General features: G+C 43.3%; 1 protein-coding gene across 5 annotated transcripts in view; it reads right to left on the minus strand.

The window, feature by feature from the left end:
- PLCB4 (phospholipase C beta 4) overlaps window positions 1-13,834 on the minus strand; it is a 985,968-nt gene that overhangs the window by 459,266 nt on the left and 512,868 nt on the right. For all 5 annotated transcript variants that reach the window (XM_069234144.1, XM_069234142.1, XM_069234140.1 and 2 more), the window contains 3 exons: window positions 2,399-2,479; window positions 2,074-2,133; window positions 59-202 (listed from right to left, as the gene is read on the minus strand). In XM_069234144.1, coding sequence (XP_069090245.1) covers window positions 59-202; window positions 2,074-2,133; window positions 2,399-2,479 — 285 coding nt within the window. The remainder of the gene's footprint in view (window positions 1-58; window positions 203-2,073; window positions 2,134-2,398; window positions 2,480-13,834) is intronic.

Consider the following 13,834-nt stretch of genomic DNA (forward strand, 5'->3'; position numbering starts at 1 on the left):
TTCCAGTAGCATTACAGAAACATGTTTTGAAAAGAAGCAGCGTTTCTCTGGGGAATACCTTGGCGACCTCCGCAGACTCTGCTACCATGTAGTTGAAGCTGATGTTCACCAGGTCTGTGCCACTGCAGACGCACACTATGCGGCCCTCCAACTCCTGCTCAGCTTTCCCAGCAGCCTCCAGGGCAGAGAGAATTTTTGGATCCTGTCCAGAGGGACAAATGATGGGTTAGATTTTACAGAGCTCACGATGCAAACATTAATACGCATTTCGCGCTCAGACTTACGGTGTGGAAAGTTATCATTTTGACAACGAAGGTTTGAAAAGCTGCCAGTCTTGACTTTTGCAACTTCACGAAGGTCAAAACGTTCTCACCTTCGCCTTTGCTTCAGTGTATGTGAGTGTGAAAAAATGAAGTCCCGCCCCTTTTTCGCAAAATCTCCCGCTTTTTCATTTCGAAATGTTGACATGCATGTGATCCAAACACAGCTGGCAAAGTGTCTATCTTCACAGATAACCATATATTCGGATGGAATGGTAGAATGGTTAAACAACGTGTGCCAAATGCACAGGAAGCGTTAGAGATGCTGATCTGGACAGCCATCCCTTGTGCTTGGACAAGGCAGAGTTCCTACTGCATGGTAGACTGTGACGTTAGAGAGGAGGCCGCAGTCCAATGAAAATGGAGGGTTTATAAAGGGCTTGAAACCACTTCTTTCCAAAGCATTGCCATTACCTTCATAGGACAGTCAGCATAGTGCATTGCAAGTCTCACACCCCTCAGAGATTGCTCCCCTCAAGCGATGCAAGACTGTAAATTTGAATCAGCAATGCTTGGCAAACAGCCCTTCCACTGCGATTCAGGCTTCACACTTACCAGCAGACACAGGGCGACCGAGGGACACATGTGCCAAGCATTTTTCAAGCCGCAAAGGATCGACTCGCAGAATCGTCTCGTTTGCGACTTGAAAAATGCTTTTTGTGATGTAAAAAGCCCAAACTGCGATTCAGTAACTTGGTACCGAATCGCAGTTTGGGTTTTGCGATTCGATATTGGGAAGGGGCGTGTCAAGGGCATCCCTTCCTAATACCGAATCCAGATGGTATGTATGATTGTTTTGTGACCGCGAATGGGGTCGCAAAACAATCGCAGTTAGCACCAGTTTCAAACTGGTGCTAACCCATTCGCAAATGGGAAGGGGTCCCCAAGGAACCCCTTCCCCTTTGTGAATGGCACCGAAAATATTTTTTCAGAGCAGGCAGTGGTCCCCTGGACCACTGCCGCCTCTGAAAAAATGAAAAGAAAACTTTTAATTTTTGATTTTGAAATGCATCTCGTTTTCCTTTAAGGAAAACGGGCTGCATTAAAAAAAACTGCTTTATTTAAAAGCTGTCACAGACATGGTGGTCTGCTGTCTGGAGCAGGCCACCATCCCTGTGAGGGCGGCCATTCCTAATGGGGTTGCAAATTGCGACCTACCTCATGATTATTCATGAGGCAGGTCATTTGCGACCCCATTGGGAATTGCAAACAGTGTAAAGTACACTGTTGTACATCCGGTATTGAGACTCGCAGTTTGCGAGTCACAATACCTGATCTTTGTACATGTGGCCCCAAATCAGTTACTGGGGACTCCTAGGGCCCTTCTGAGACATGGAAGAAACATTCAGTCGGTGCATGGGAAAACCTAGAGCTCATCTGGACATGCTTATAGATATATGTTTGTGGTGAGAAACTGACTTTTTGTAAATTCTTGCCATCTCACTCGGCTGTTGGGCTCACTTATATAATTGAGGGCAAGGTAGAAGGCCCAAGGTATAATTTGATTTTTCTTTATACACTGTTTTTAGACCAGAAGAACATGTAATACTTAATGTTCAATCGCCACACCAAAACATTAACTCTGAACCTTCAGTGGTTGTGCTGATCTTTCATGGACTAACAAGATGTCTCGCACAACTGTACGTATTTGCACATGGTGTTCTTCCAAAGAAAGCCATGCTCCTTTCTAGACAATATCTCCAGTCCCAGCACAACCCCGCCAAAAGGTGCCTAATGAGTAAAGACCACTTACCTTCGGTACAGCTGGAAACCGTATGCTGTTGATCAGGGAGCATTCTAAGACCTGCCCTTCCTGGAAAGACAGAAGAACAGAATTAAGGGCACTGCCCAAAGTCCAATCGATTGTAAAATACAATAAAAAAGACAATTCTAAATATATTTAAGACTTCATATTTTGCTTGTGCACCATTTAGTTGTTTCCCCTTTTTGCATGGACATGAAGATATCCTGCTTCTCCAATGTACTGTTAAGAAAGATTGTTGACCGTCCCATAAATTTGTAGCACTGAATAACGAAATGCACAAAATAATGAACATCTGGGTTATGTAATGCCATACCTTTCCTTCACTTTTCCATGTCAGGAAGAACCCAAACTCGTCCACCCTAAAAAGGCAGTTAGGTTCAAAGGCAAAGGACTCCTGTTGAAAAAAAGAAATGATCAAATGTGTAAGCGATCAGAGGGAAAAATTGTCCTACAATACTCTCTGGCACGTTTTTTATATTTCAATGAAATATAAATAGCTCTTAAAATATTAACATATAAGTGGAGAAAATAGCTTTGATTTTAAAGAAAAATGTGTACATTTTTTAGCAAGAAAGGCATGTGTGACCTCATGCTTATAACCGTGAAAATGTTTTTACATTGTGAGCGCAGCAAGAGGGGCCTTAGAGGACAGGGCCAGGAGAAACGGGGTTGGACTTTGAGCACATCACTAACCTTCCAACACTATTCGCGACCTTGGAGGGGTTTTGAGAAGGAGAGACAGGACTTACAGCCTTGAATAGCTTGACAAAATAGTTCTACCCTCATCCAAAATGTTTAGCCCTTCTGACCAGGTACAAAAGAGGTTGCAAAACACCTGATGGACATCAACAAGGCAAAGCCCCCACACATGCACTGGAAAGGCATTATGTGCAGAGGTTTCCACCTCACCTCAGGCTCACCATGTGACAAAAACTCTTTACTTGGATGGAAGACTGTGAGAATAAAGTCAATATTAGAGCGTCGTCGGCTGTGCCGCTATGCCTCCTAAATATGAATGTGAAAGGGTGATCACTTTTCTGGTGGTCACAATTTGGAGGTCACATTTCTGTATAACGTGAAGAGATGTTTTATTTACATGATGCATTGCAATACATAGCAACAAAGTGCACAGTTGAATATAGCGTTTTAAATAAGCTGCATATAACCATAATTTGAAATGATGTTATGTTATGATATTATGAGTATATTTGTGTTTTTTAGCTTGGGTGGATTGAAGGCCACATTATTTTTCCTGCTGAACCTTCAAAGTGAGGCTGTTTTTGCATGTTTTTCTATGAGATGCAGATGCCAGGATCCAAGGTTGAACTAATGAAGAGTCCATTATATTTGAGACATACGTTTTTCAAGAGGCACCATTATCGTGAAGGGAGTCGTTTGGAATTGTGTGCGTAATTTTTCTGAAGATCCTGGAAATGAGAGGGGGTGCAAGGTCAGAGTGGAGCGTTTCTGAAGTCAACGTACCAATTCACATTCATTAGTAGATCTGTTTTTCAGTGAAGATGCTTTGAAATGATGTAAGCTTTGAAGCAAAGGGACTTAAAAGTGTGGTCTATCCAAGGGAATATTTAGATTCCTCTTGTCCGTAACAGAGAGCGGTTCTTACTGAGATTTTCCTTATACTTATATTCTCTATGGCTTCTTGCCACTGCACCTCTCTTAACAGAAACCTCTACTGAAGAACTTGATTTCAGAATTTAAGCATCAGTCTTTCTTTCTGATTTTCTGCATTATCACCATTGAAATACTTGTCATTTATATGCTTGTGAAATTTAATATAGTATGGTGCTTTAACTCTCTTTGGTGATTGTGTGTATCTATACTATGGTTTTGGGGCTCATTTATGTAAGTTCGACTTTGAATCTGTAATGAAGCCATCAGATGGTAGCATTAATGGATGGCTCTCTCTCTGAAATGGGGAGAACTAGAACTGAATTCTAGAGCAGTTAGTTCCCAAAGCCCCAACCCTTAGTGTCCATGTCCAGAATCAGAGAATCAGTGAAGTTGCAGAGAGTTGGCAAAGAGTTGTATTGGTAGCAAGAATGTGAGAATCAACATGGCTGTGCATTGCAGCAGTTCCCACTTAGCTTGCGGTGATTGTGAGGCTGGATGGTGTCTTGCAGAGGTGTTTTACGTGTTGTGGGAATAAGGTGAATTATAAAGAGGTTAAAAAGGTTATCATATCTGGGGTTGCCTAAGATTCCTAGATAGTTTTACTGGTGTAGAAGACACCACATTATATTGTCTGCTCAAAGGCTATGTTCACTGTGGGGTGCCGTCAACAACATGGTTAAGATAGAGGTTTACTTTGTGTGAATGGATACGATTAGTATAGCGGATCTTATGCTCAGGGTGAAGCTGTACTGATCAAGGTGATACCCCGCACGTCAAGGTTTCATCAGAAGTGTTTGAAAAATTTCTTGTGTGTTTGAAACTGTTCATTCCTTAGTAGAGCAGACAGAAGGCTGCTGCATTTCATTTTTGTATACGTGTGTGATATTGCGGAGCGAGTGTGCATGCAGATTGTGAAAGAGGGGGACTACTGCAAGGAACTAAATATACATCACAGTGTGCCACGGTGGTATAGGTTGGTTGGTGTGTTTCTATGCTGTTATTGACTGACAACGTCATCAGCAGCCGCCCTGCAATTGGTTATTGTGTCGGAGCCAAGGATTGTGGATACAACGCTGTTTGAGTTGAAATTTCACTGTAAAATTGTTGACATTTGATTGTAAAAAATGAAATGCTTTAAATTATACAAGATTTGGTTAGAGATGACGCTTAAATCACTAGTAGGGAGGGTGTAGAGGTACTGCCTGAAGGTACTCCAGGTCATTATATGACGATAAATGTAGGGCTTCACATGTCTTCGGCTTGAGATCACAGAAAAAGAAGGTCCATGGAGATTCCTACAATATAGCACATTTAATTTGCGAATTATTGAAAATTTGAGGAGGATACTGTATGAAATGAAATTGCCTCTTAGACCTGCACACTATATAGCACTTAATGCTTGGAAATGAGTTGCTCATGCGAGGGATAAAGAAAAATATCAGGGTAGGGCACATAAAGCTTTATGTACTTATGCAGATGCTATATGGGATGCTGAGCAGAAAAGTCCCTTATAGATTGGTCGAATTAGCTCAAAAATATGAGGTTGATTTAAACAAGGCTAGAGCTCTGCAGAGGAGCTATTGAGGGTGCTTCAGTGAAAAGGACATTGCTGATATGATAACTCCAGGATTGAAGACTCAGATTAAGGAACTAATTTAGAATATAAGGAAATGTAATGAGTTAGATAAGTGGGAGCTTAAATTGGCAAAGGAGAAGGAAGTAAAAAACCTTCAGGTGAACTGTCTCCAACTGGAGCAGAGCGAGGTGTTACAAACTTCCCCCTGAGAGAAGTGTCTGGCAGAGGCTATGTACATTTGCAGTGGAGTAGAAGTGATCTTGCATCATTTAACAATGATTTTCCAAAATTACAAGAAAAGCCAGTGGAATGGTACAAACAGATTGAACACTTTGCAGGTGTTATGGGTTGATTTGAATATGTTGTCATTCCAAGTGACTTGTGGACAGAATGTAAGATAGCTGTTCGGTGGCCTGAGGTAGAACCGACTAGAAATGCGATATCCAAAGGTCCTTCACCACTGGTTATGAAGAAATATCAGTAGGCCGTGACATTCCTGAAAGGGAAAGTGTTTCCTCAGAATACTGATTGGGTGAAGATTGGTCAAACGACTAAAGAATCAAAGGAGCCGATAAATGCTTACTATGAGAGATTGTTACAGGCTTTCAAACAGTACAATGATAAGGAGGCCTTAGAGGCAAAGGACATGGGCCATTTTGCGTCAAGGTTTGTGGCAGGATTGAGGCCAGAAATTAGTCTGATGATCCAGCACTATTTGATTTGTTGGCAGAATAAATCAATTGATAAAATTTTACAGTATGCAAAGTACAGCCACCACGAAATAGAGATGAAGCAGATAAAGTTGAAGTATAAACTGATACTTGCGCAGATGGAAACAGCCCAAAGAACTAGCCAAATGCCCATACCTGTAAACAATGCAGGGTGTGTATCAACAGCCACACAATGCAATGCAAGGCAGAGAAGCCCCAATAGATCCTGGTAAAAGAATGGATGCAAATAGCCTAAAAAGATTAACTCCTTGTCACGTGCAATAAGATGTGGCACTGGAAGCAGGGATGTCGCTTAAATCCAGCTAATCAGGTCCAAAATGCAGGATTTGTGCCTTCACAGAATAATAATCCTAACCAGATGCAGGGTGTACAAAGACCCAGGATTCAACATTTCAATGTGCCTCAATAGCTAATAATGCAAGTACCTCAACCTCCAATGCCACAGCAAAACGTTGGGGAATTACAGCAAAATATGAATCAGGGCTTGAAAATGAATGTAAATCTGTCACGAGACAATAATTTGCATCAACAATATCCCTTGTTTGATTCCATTGAGAGAAATGAATGAATGAATGCAATATGCTTATATAGCACACAGCCACTCGAAGAGTGTCCAAGCGCGTAAGGTACAAACAAAGGGGAAAGCTAAAGCAACCAGGGCCTAACTCACTCTTAATTAAATAGGAAAGTCTTCAATTGTTCAATTGTTTCCTAAATTTCCCAATAGTATTAATGGATCTAATGTGAACAGGGAGCTGATTCAATGCATTAGCGGCTAAAACTGTGAAAGAAGAACCTCCATGGGTAAAACGAGGGACCACCAGTCAGCTCGCAGTACTGGAATGGAGTGGTCGGGCCGGGAAGTATTCAATCATTCTCTCATTAAGGTAACTTGGTCCCCTATTGTAGAGACCTTGATGAGCCAATGTCAACACCTTAAAGATGATGCGTTGCTGCCCTGGCAGCCAGTGTAGTTTTTCTCGAAACCGAGACATCCTAGTGCACATAGGGATTTTAAACAGTAGGTGGACCTCCATATTTTTCATCACTTGTAAACGGTTCATCTGGTAATCTGGCAGACTCAAATAGAGCGCATTGACATAGTATAACCTAGAAGGAATCAATGATCTCACTACTTCCACCTGGCCTGAATGTGGTTGTCAGAAATGGGGTCTTTGGTTGGCAGTCAGGTTGTCCCCTGTCCAAGCAAGGACGCTCACTCTAGTCAGGGTAAACGAGAATCACCCTCAGCTAACCGCCGCTCACCCCCTTGGTAGCTTGGCACGAGCATGCAGGCTTAACTTCAGAGTCTAGGTGTACAGTATTTGTACCAACACAAACACACACAGTAACTCAGTGAAAACACTACAAAATGACAAAATACAGGTTTAGATAAATAGAAAATATTTATCTAAACAAAACAAGTCAAAAACGACAAATATCCAACATACACAAGTCAAGTTATTAATTTTAAGATCACAAGAGTCTTAAATCCTTGAGAAAACAGTAAAAACACTGTTAGCGTTGAAAAGTACCTGTGTAGCGTCAAAATGCCACACACTGGCGAGTGTGCGTCGGAAAAGGCTAGCTATGTGTTGATTTCTCTCCTGCAAGCGAGACCGTGCTTTGTTCTCCTCAGGTCGGGTCAGCGTGCATAGTTTTTCCTCTCTGCAGGAGAGTGATGCATCGATCTGGGCAAGCACTCGGGTTCGGGCAGACTTTATGTCGTTTTTCCATGCCCAGTGAGGTTTGCGTAGAAAATCCTGCCGCACGGTATCAGCAAAACCGTGCTATGTGGGTTGCAACGTTATCAGCCTCGATCACCGGGTGTTGCGTGTCGTTTCTCCAATTGCGTGTGTCGATCTTCCAGCCGCGATGCAGGCGGAGCATCGATTTCAGCCACGAAGCTGGTGGCATGTCGTTTCTCAGCCGCGTCTCGGAAGGTGCGTCAATATTTTCCACGCACGGCGGTCTGTGTGTGGATTTTCAATCTTTGTCTGCTGGCTTCACCTATCAAGGCCCCAGGAACTCGATAGGGCACCACTTTGGAGGGCAGGAGCCTCAGCAGAGAGTCCAGGTGCTGGCAGGGGAAGTCTTTGATGGCCCTGAGATTTCAACAACCGGAGACAAGCTCAGGACAAGCCCTAGGAGATTTCTTCACAAGCAGGAATGCACAACAAAGTCCAGTCTTTGTCCTATTTCACCAGGCAGAAGCAGCAACTGCAGGATAGCTCCACAAAGCACAGGCAGGGCAGCACTTCTCCTCAGCTCTTCAGCTCTTCTCCAGGCAGGTCCAGAAGTGACTTAGGGACAGATGTAGCAAAGCTTTAGCGAGTCGCAAACGGTGAAAATCGCCGTTTGCGAGTCGCTAAAGCCACTTTGAGATGTAGAAATGCATTTTGCGAGTCGGAACCGACTCGCAAAATGCATTTCCGAGTCGCAAATAGGAAGGGGTGTTCCCTTCCTATTTGCGAGTCGCACTGGTATTGCGGTCGCAAATGAAAGCGCAGTTACCATCCACTTGAAGTGGATGGTAACCCAGGCGCAAACGGGAAGGGGTCCCCATGGAACCCCTTCTCCTTTGTGTCTGGCACAAAAAATTATTTTTCAGAGCAGGCAGTGGTCCAATGGACCACTACCTGCCCTGAAAAATACCGAAACACAAGGTTTCGTTTTTTTTTTTCAAAGTGCAGCTCGTTTTCCTTTAAGGAAAACGGGTTGCACTTAGAAAATAAAAAAACTGCTTTATTTAAAAGCAGTCACGGACATGGTGGTCTGCTGTTCCCAGCAGGCCACCATCCCCGTGAATGCCCTGAATCGCTATGGGGTCGCAAATTGCGACCCACCTCATTAATATTAATGGGGTGGGTCTTTGCGACCCCATAGCGACTCGCAGAAGGTGTCTGAGACACCTTTCTGCATTCCAAATTGCGAGTTGCAATTTGCGAGTCGCTGGGACTCGCAAATTGCAACTCGCAATTTGGATCCTACCTACATCTGGCCCTTAAAGTCTGTCGTTTTGGGTGCTCTTGTTATACCCATTGTGGCCGTTGAAGTAGGCCTACTTCAAAGGAAAGTCTCTCTTGATTGTGAAATCCTGCCTTGCCCAGGCCAGGCCCCAGACACACACCAGGGGGTTGGAGACTACATTGTGTGAGGGCAGGCACAGCCCTTTCAGGTGTAAGTGACCACTGCTCCCCTCCCTCCTAGCACAGATGTCTCATCAAGATATGCAGGCTACACCCCAGCTCCCTTTGTGTCACTGTCTAGAGAGAGGTGCAAACAACCCAACTGTCAAACTGACCCGGACAAGGAATCCACAAACAGGTAGAGTCACAGAATGGTTTAAGCAAGAAAATGCCCACTTTCTAAAAGTGCCATTTTCAAACACACAATCTCAAAACCAACTTTACTAAAAGATGTATTTTTAAATTGTGAGCTCAGAGACCCCAAACTCCACATGTCTATCTGCTCCCAAAGGGAATCTACGCTTTAATCATTTTTAAAGGTAGCCCCTCTGTTACCCTATGAGAGAGAGATAGGCCCTGCATCAGTGAAAACCAAATTTGGCAGTATTTCACTGTCAGGACATATAAAACACATTAGTATATATCCTACCTTAAACATACACTGCACCCTGCCCATGGGGCTAACTAGGGCCTACCTTAGGGGTGTCTTACATGTAAGAAAAGGGGAAGGTTGAGGCCTGGCAAGTGGGTACACATGCCAAGTTGAATTGGCAATTAAAATCTGCACACACAGACACTGGAGTGCCAGGTCTGAGCCATGTTAACAGGGCTACTAATGTGGGTGGCACAACCAGTGTTGCAGGCCCAATAATAGCATTTGATTTACAAGCCCTGGGCAAGTCTAGTACACTGTCAAATATGCCAATCATGGAAATCCAATTACACATACATTTTACATAGGAGCACTTGAACTTTAGCACTGGTTAGCTGTGGTAAAGAGCCCATAGTAACAAAAACATCAAAAACAGAGCCAGCACACATCAACAACTTGGGAAACAGAGGCAAAAGGTTAGGGGAGACCACGCCAAGTATGCCAAGTCTAACAGTGGGAGATAACGTAGGAATTTTTTCAACATGCACAGAATTCAGCAGCAAGACAACTACAGCTCATACCTGAGCCCCAAATGAAAGTTGGGTGTTAAAAATGACCCCTACATTTCTAGCCACCATCGTTGGCGGAGGTGGGGCCATCTTGGGCTACGTTCCCACCAATCCTGGTGACGGATCATGACCAAATAGTGAAACCTCTGTCTTATCAGGGTTGCATTGTAATTTATTAGCTTTCAGCCAATCTTACACAGCCTGCAAAAGGTGAGCAGAAGTTGAGTGTCATCCACATACAAGATGATGCTGATATTAAAGGATTCCACCAGCATTGCCAAGGGTGCCATATAGATATTAAAAAAGGAGGGTCTAGGGAAGAACCCCGTGGCACTCCCCGTTTCAGACCCTTTGCCTCAGGTGCAAATGGCTTCATCCAAACTACCTGCTCCTGATGAGCCAAAGAAGATCTCAGCAAGCCAAGAGCTGCGTCAGTCCCTCCCAGGTGCTCAAGCCTATACAGCAAGATGTTGTGATCAACTGTGTTGAATGCTGATGAGAGGTCTGCAAGAACCTTTGCAATATTGAAGCCCAATTCCAGACTGGGGCTAATGGACACCAAATCTCAAGGCGGGCTATAACCCAGATTGAGAGGGGCTAAGTAAGTTGTTCTCATCCAAGAAAGCAGTAAGCTGTTGATTCACCAATCTTTACAGGACCTTAGACGCCACTGGCAGCAAGGAGTCAGGTCTAAAATTTGACAAATCGTCAAGATCTGCATTTACCTGTTTGAGCAGAAGGATGACGTTAGCTTGCTTCCATTCCTTCAGGAGTATCCCTTCCAGAAGAAAGGAACCAAACAGCTGATGGTATACCAGGCCGATAATGTCTGCTACTAGTTTCAACATATGGCCGATAATGTCTGCTACTTGTTTCAACATGTGATGGGGAATACGGGCAGAAGGTGCTCCCAATTTACAATCAGAATATGCAGAAACCACCTAAGCAATAGGGGGAACCAAATATTTTGACAATTTCGGACCACAAGGATTAACGTCAGCCTAGATCAATTTCAAAGCTTCGGCAAGATGTTGTAAGTTAGTTATATTAGCCTGAAGTTTGAGGCTCTTGTCCTCCAAAAAAATCACTGAGATGGGCACAAAGAGCCTGACTAACTTCTAATAAGGGACAGGACGCTTTTGGATCTGTAAAACCCTGACACAAACTTAAAAAACCTCCTTGCTATCCTTATCAGCTTTCTCAATCCATTTGAGTATAAAATGTGCCCCGGGCTTTTGTAATGTTTTTATGGTAGGTACATAATGCCCTTTTGCATTTGATTTTTATCAAGTTCCAAATACTGCCTGCGCAAAAGTCTTTCCATCTTTTTGTAAGCAGAAAGGGTCTTAAAAAGCATCTTTTTTCTTCTTGTAGGGGCCACTAGATCAGCAGCATTTTCAAGCCACCTCTTAGTAGCCAAATCCTTCTCCATAGCCGAGCCCAACAATTCCGGTTTCAAATCTTTCATCACCTTCCTAAGGTCAACTGGAGATACTCTGCCCCAAGACCTGTCCTCACTAATAGGGACAGATGGGCGAAGCTCCTTAGCTTGAATGCACTGCCAAGAAAAAGGCAGTACATAATGATCTGACCATGGCACTGGGAAGAGGATCTTCCAATTCGGGGAATATTAAATAAAATCCTATCAATAGCATGACCAGCTCTATGTGTGGGACCCTAGGCAACACGAGCCAAATTCAAAGAGGGCAAGGCTTCTATAAAGTGTGTAACCAAGATCGCAGTCCAGTGAATCTTTTGGGAAGAGATTTATGCTTTGAAATGAACTGTGTCATCTTCTGTATTCCTGATGGAATGGAAGTGCAAACCCAAGATGCAATGCTGCTTATAAGGGAGCAAAACCTGAAGAACACAGCATGTTGTTGGTTGTCATTGCTAACAGTGAATGATTTGGCACCAGATTTGAGAGAGTCTGTCAAACATAACATAAGGGATTAGAGGTGTAGAACCTGCCCGAATCACTGTTAAACCTGATGTTGAATTCCTAAGAACGCCACGATATATTTTGACACCCGAAACAATTGCTGGAATAACTCCTGTTATAGAGTCTATGATACAGCAGGTAATTTTGAAAGAAAATATGGGAACGCCTTATAACTCTCCAATTTTGGGTTTTCAAAAACCAAGTGGGAAATACAGAAATGTACAAGACCTAAGAAAAATAATAATGTTGTTATTCCTCGTTGCTCCGTGGTACAGAATCCAGCTGTAATACTGTTTCAGATTCCATGCATGGCTGAGTGGATCACTGTCATTGATTTGTGCCAGGTCTTCTTTTTGATACCGTTGCATGAGGACAGTCAGTTCCTTTTTGCATTCGGGCTCGGAAGCAGGGCCTGAACATGGTGTCGTGTCCCACAGGGGTATACTGAGTAACCACTGATCTTTAATCAGATCTTAAGAAAAAGCTGGAATCTTTGATTATGCCTTGTAATTCAGTTCTGATCTAGTATATCGACGACATGATGGTAGCGTTGAATACTCAAGTAGCTTGCAAACAGGACACTATTGTATTACTGATCAACCGAGCTGAAAATGGACATAAAGTGTATGCAGGAAAGTTACAATACTGTCAAAAAGAAGTACAATACCCTGTACATCACAGTGAAAAGGGACCAGAAAGCTGTCACAAGAGAGAATATCAGCCATACTGAAAATCTGCCACCTACGCAGGAAAAAGTCAGGATGTTTTGGAATGGTGGGCTACTGCAGACTGTGGATACCCAACTTCTACAGAGGCAGACACACAAGGATGTGTCTGATCCTGTACCATGGGATAACAATTGCCTTGTCGCATTTCTAGAGCTGAGAGAATGTCTCTGTTGTGTCCACGCTTTTCGGATGCCCGATTATAATAAATCTTTGCACTTTTCGGCAGTGAGAGGGAGGCTGCGCTCACTCAGTGTTGACTCAAACGCAGGAAAATGCTAAGAAACCAGTGGCGTAGTTTTCAGCCACATTGGATCCTGTTGCTTCTGCTTTACCTGGCTGTCTAAAATCTGTAGCAGCAGTTAATACAAGCATTGAGAGATATGAGAATATTGTAATGGGTCACCCATTAACAGTGTATGTGCCCCATTCAGTTGAGCTCTTGCTAAGCAGAACCAGGACTCAATATCTGTCTAGCAGCCGATTACGTATGAGCAAATAGTGCTGGTTGCAGTGAATGTGATGATTACACATTGTGGAATTTTGAATCCTGCTACTCTGTTGCCAATAACAAGTAGGAAAATGTTGAAGATTATGAATGGGACCATAACTATCTAGACGTCACAGAACTATGCGCCAAGCCGATACCAGACATCTGAGATGAACCGTTGACTGAATCTGATTATGTCCTTTATGTGGATGGTTCATGTTTAAGAAATGACAGAGGAAGTCTGGAAGCAGCATATGATGTATGCACCCTTTCACAGCTCAAGTTGCTGAACTATCTGCCCTTACTAGGGCATGTTGTGTCTCTGACCAATTGAAAGTGACAATCTTTACTGATGGTCAGTATGGCTTTGGTGTTGTCCATAACTTTGGACAACTAAGGTCTCAGAGACGATTTATGATATCTTCTGGATGTCCAATCCAGAATGGCGAACAAGTGAGAAACATCCTCAATGCATTATAATTCCGTGAACAAGTTGCAGTGGTAAAGTGCTCTGTACACTGTT

The sequence above is a fragment of the Pleurodeles waltl genome, chromosome 5 (assembly GCF_031143425.1).
Source record: "Pleurodeles waltl isolate 20211129_DDA chromosome 5, aPleWal1.hap1.20221129, whole genome shotgun sequence".
Classification (NCBI taxonomy): domain Eukaryota; kingdom Metazoa; phylum Chordata; class Amphibia; order Caudata; family Salamandridae; genus Pleurodeles; species Pleurodeles waltl.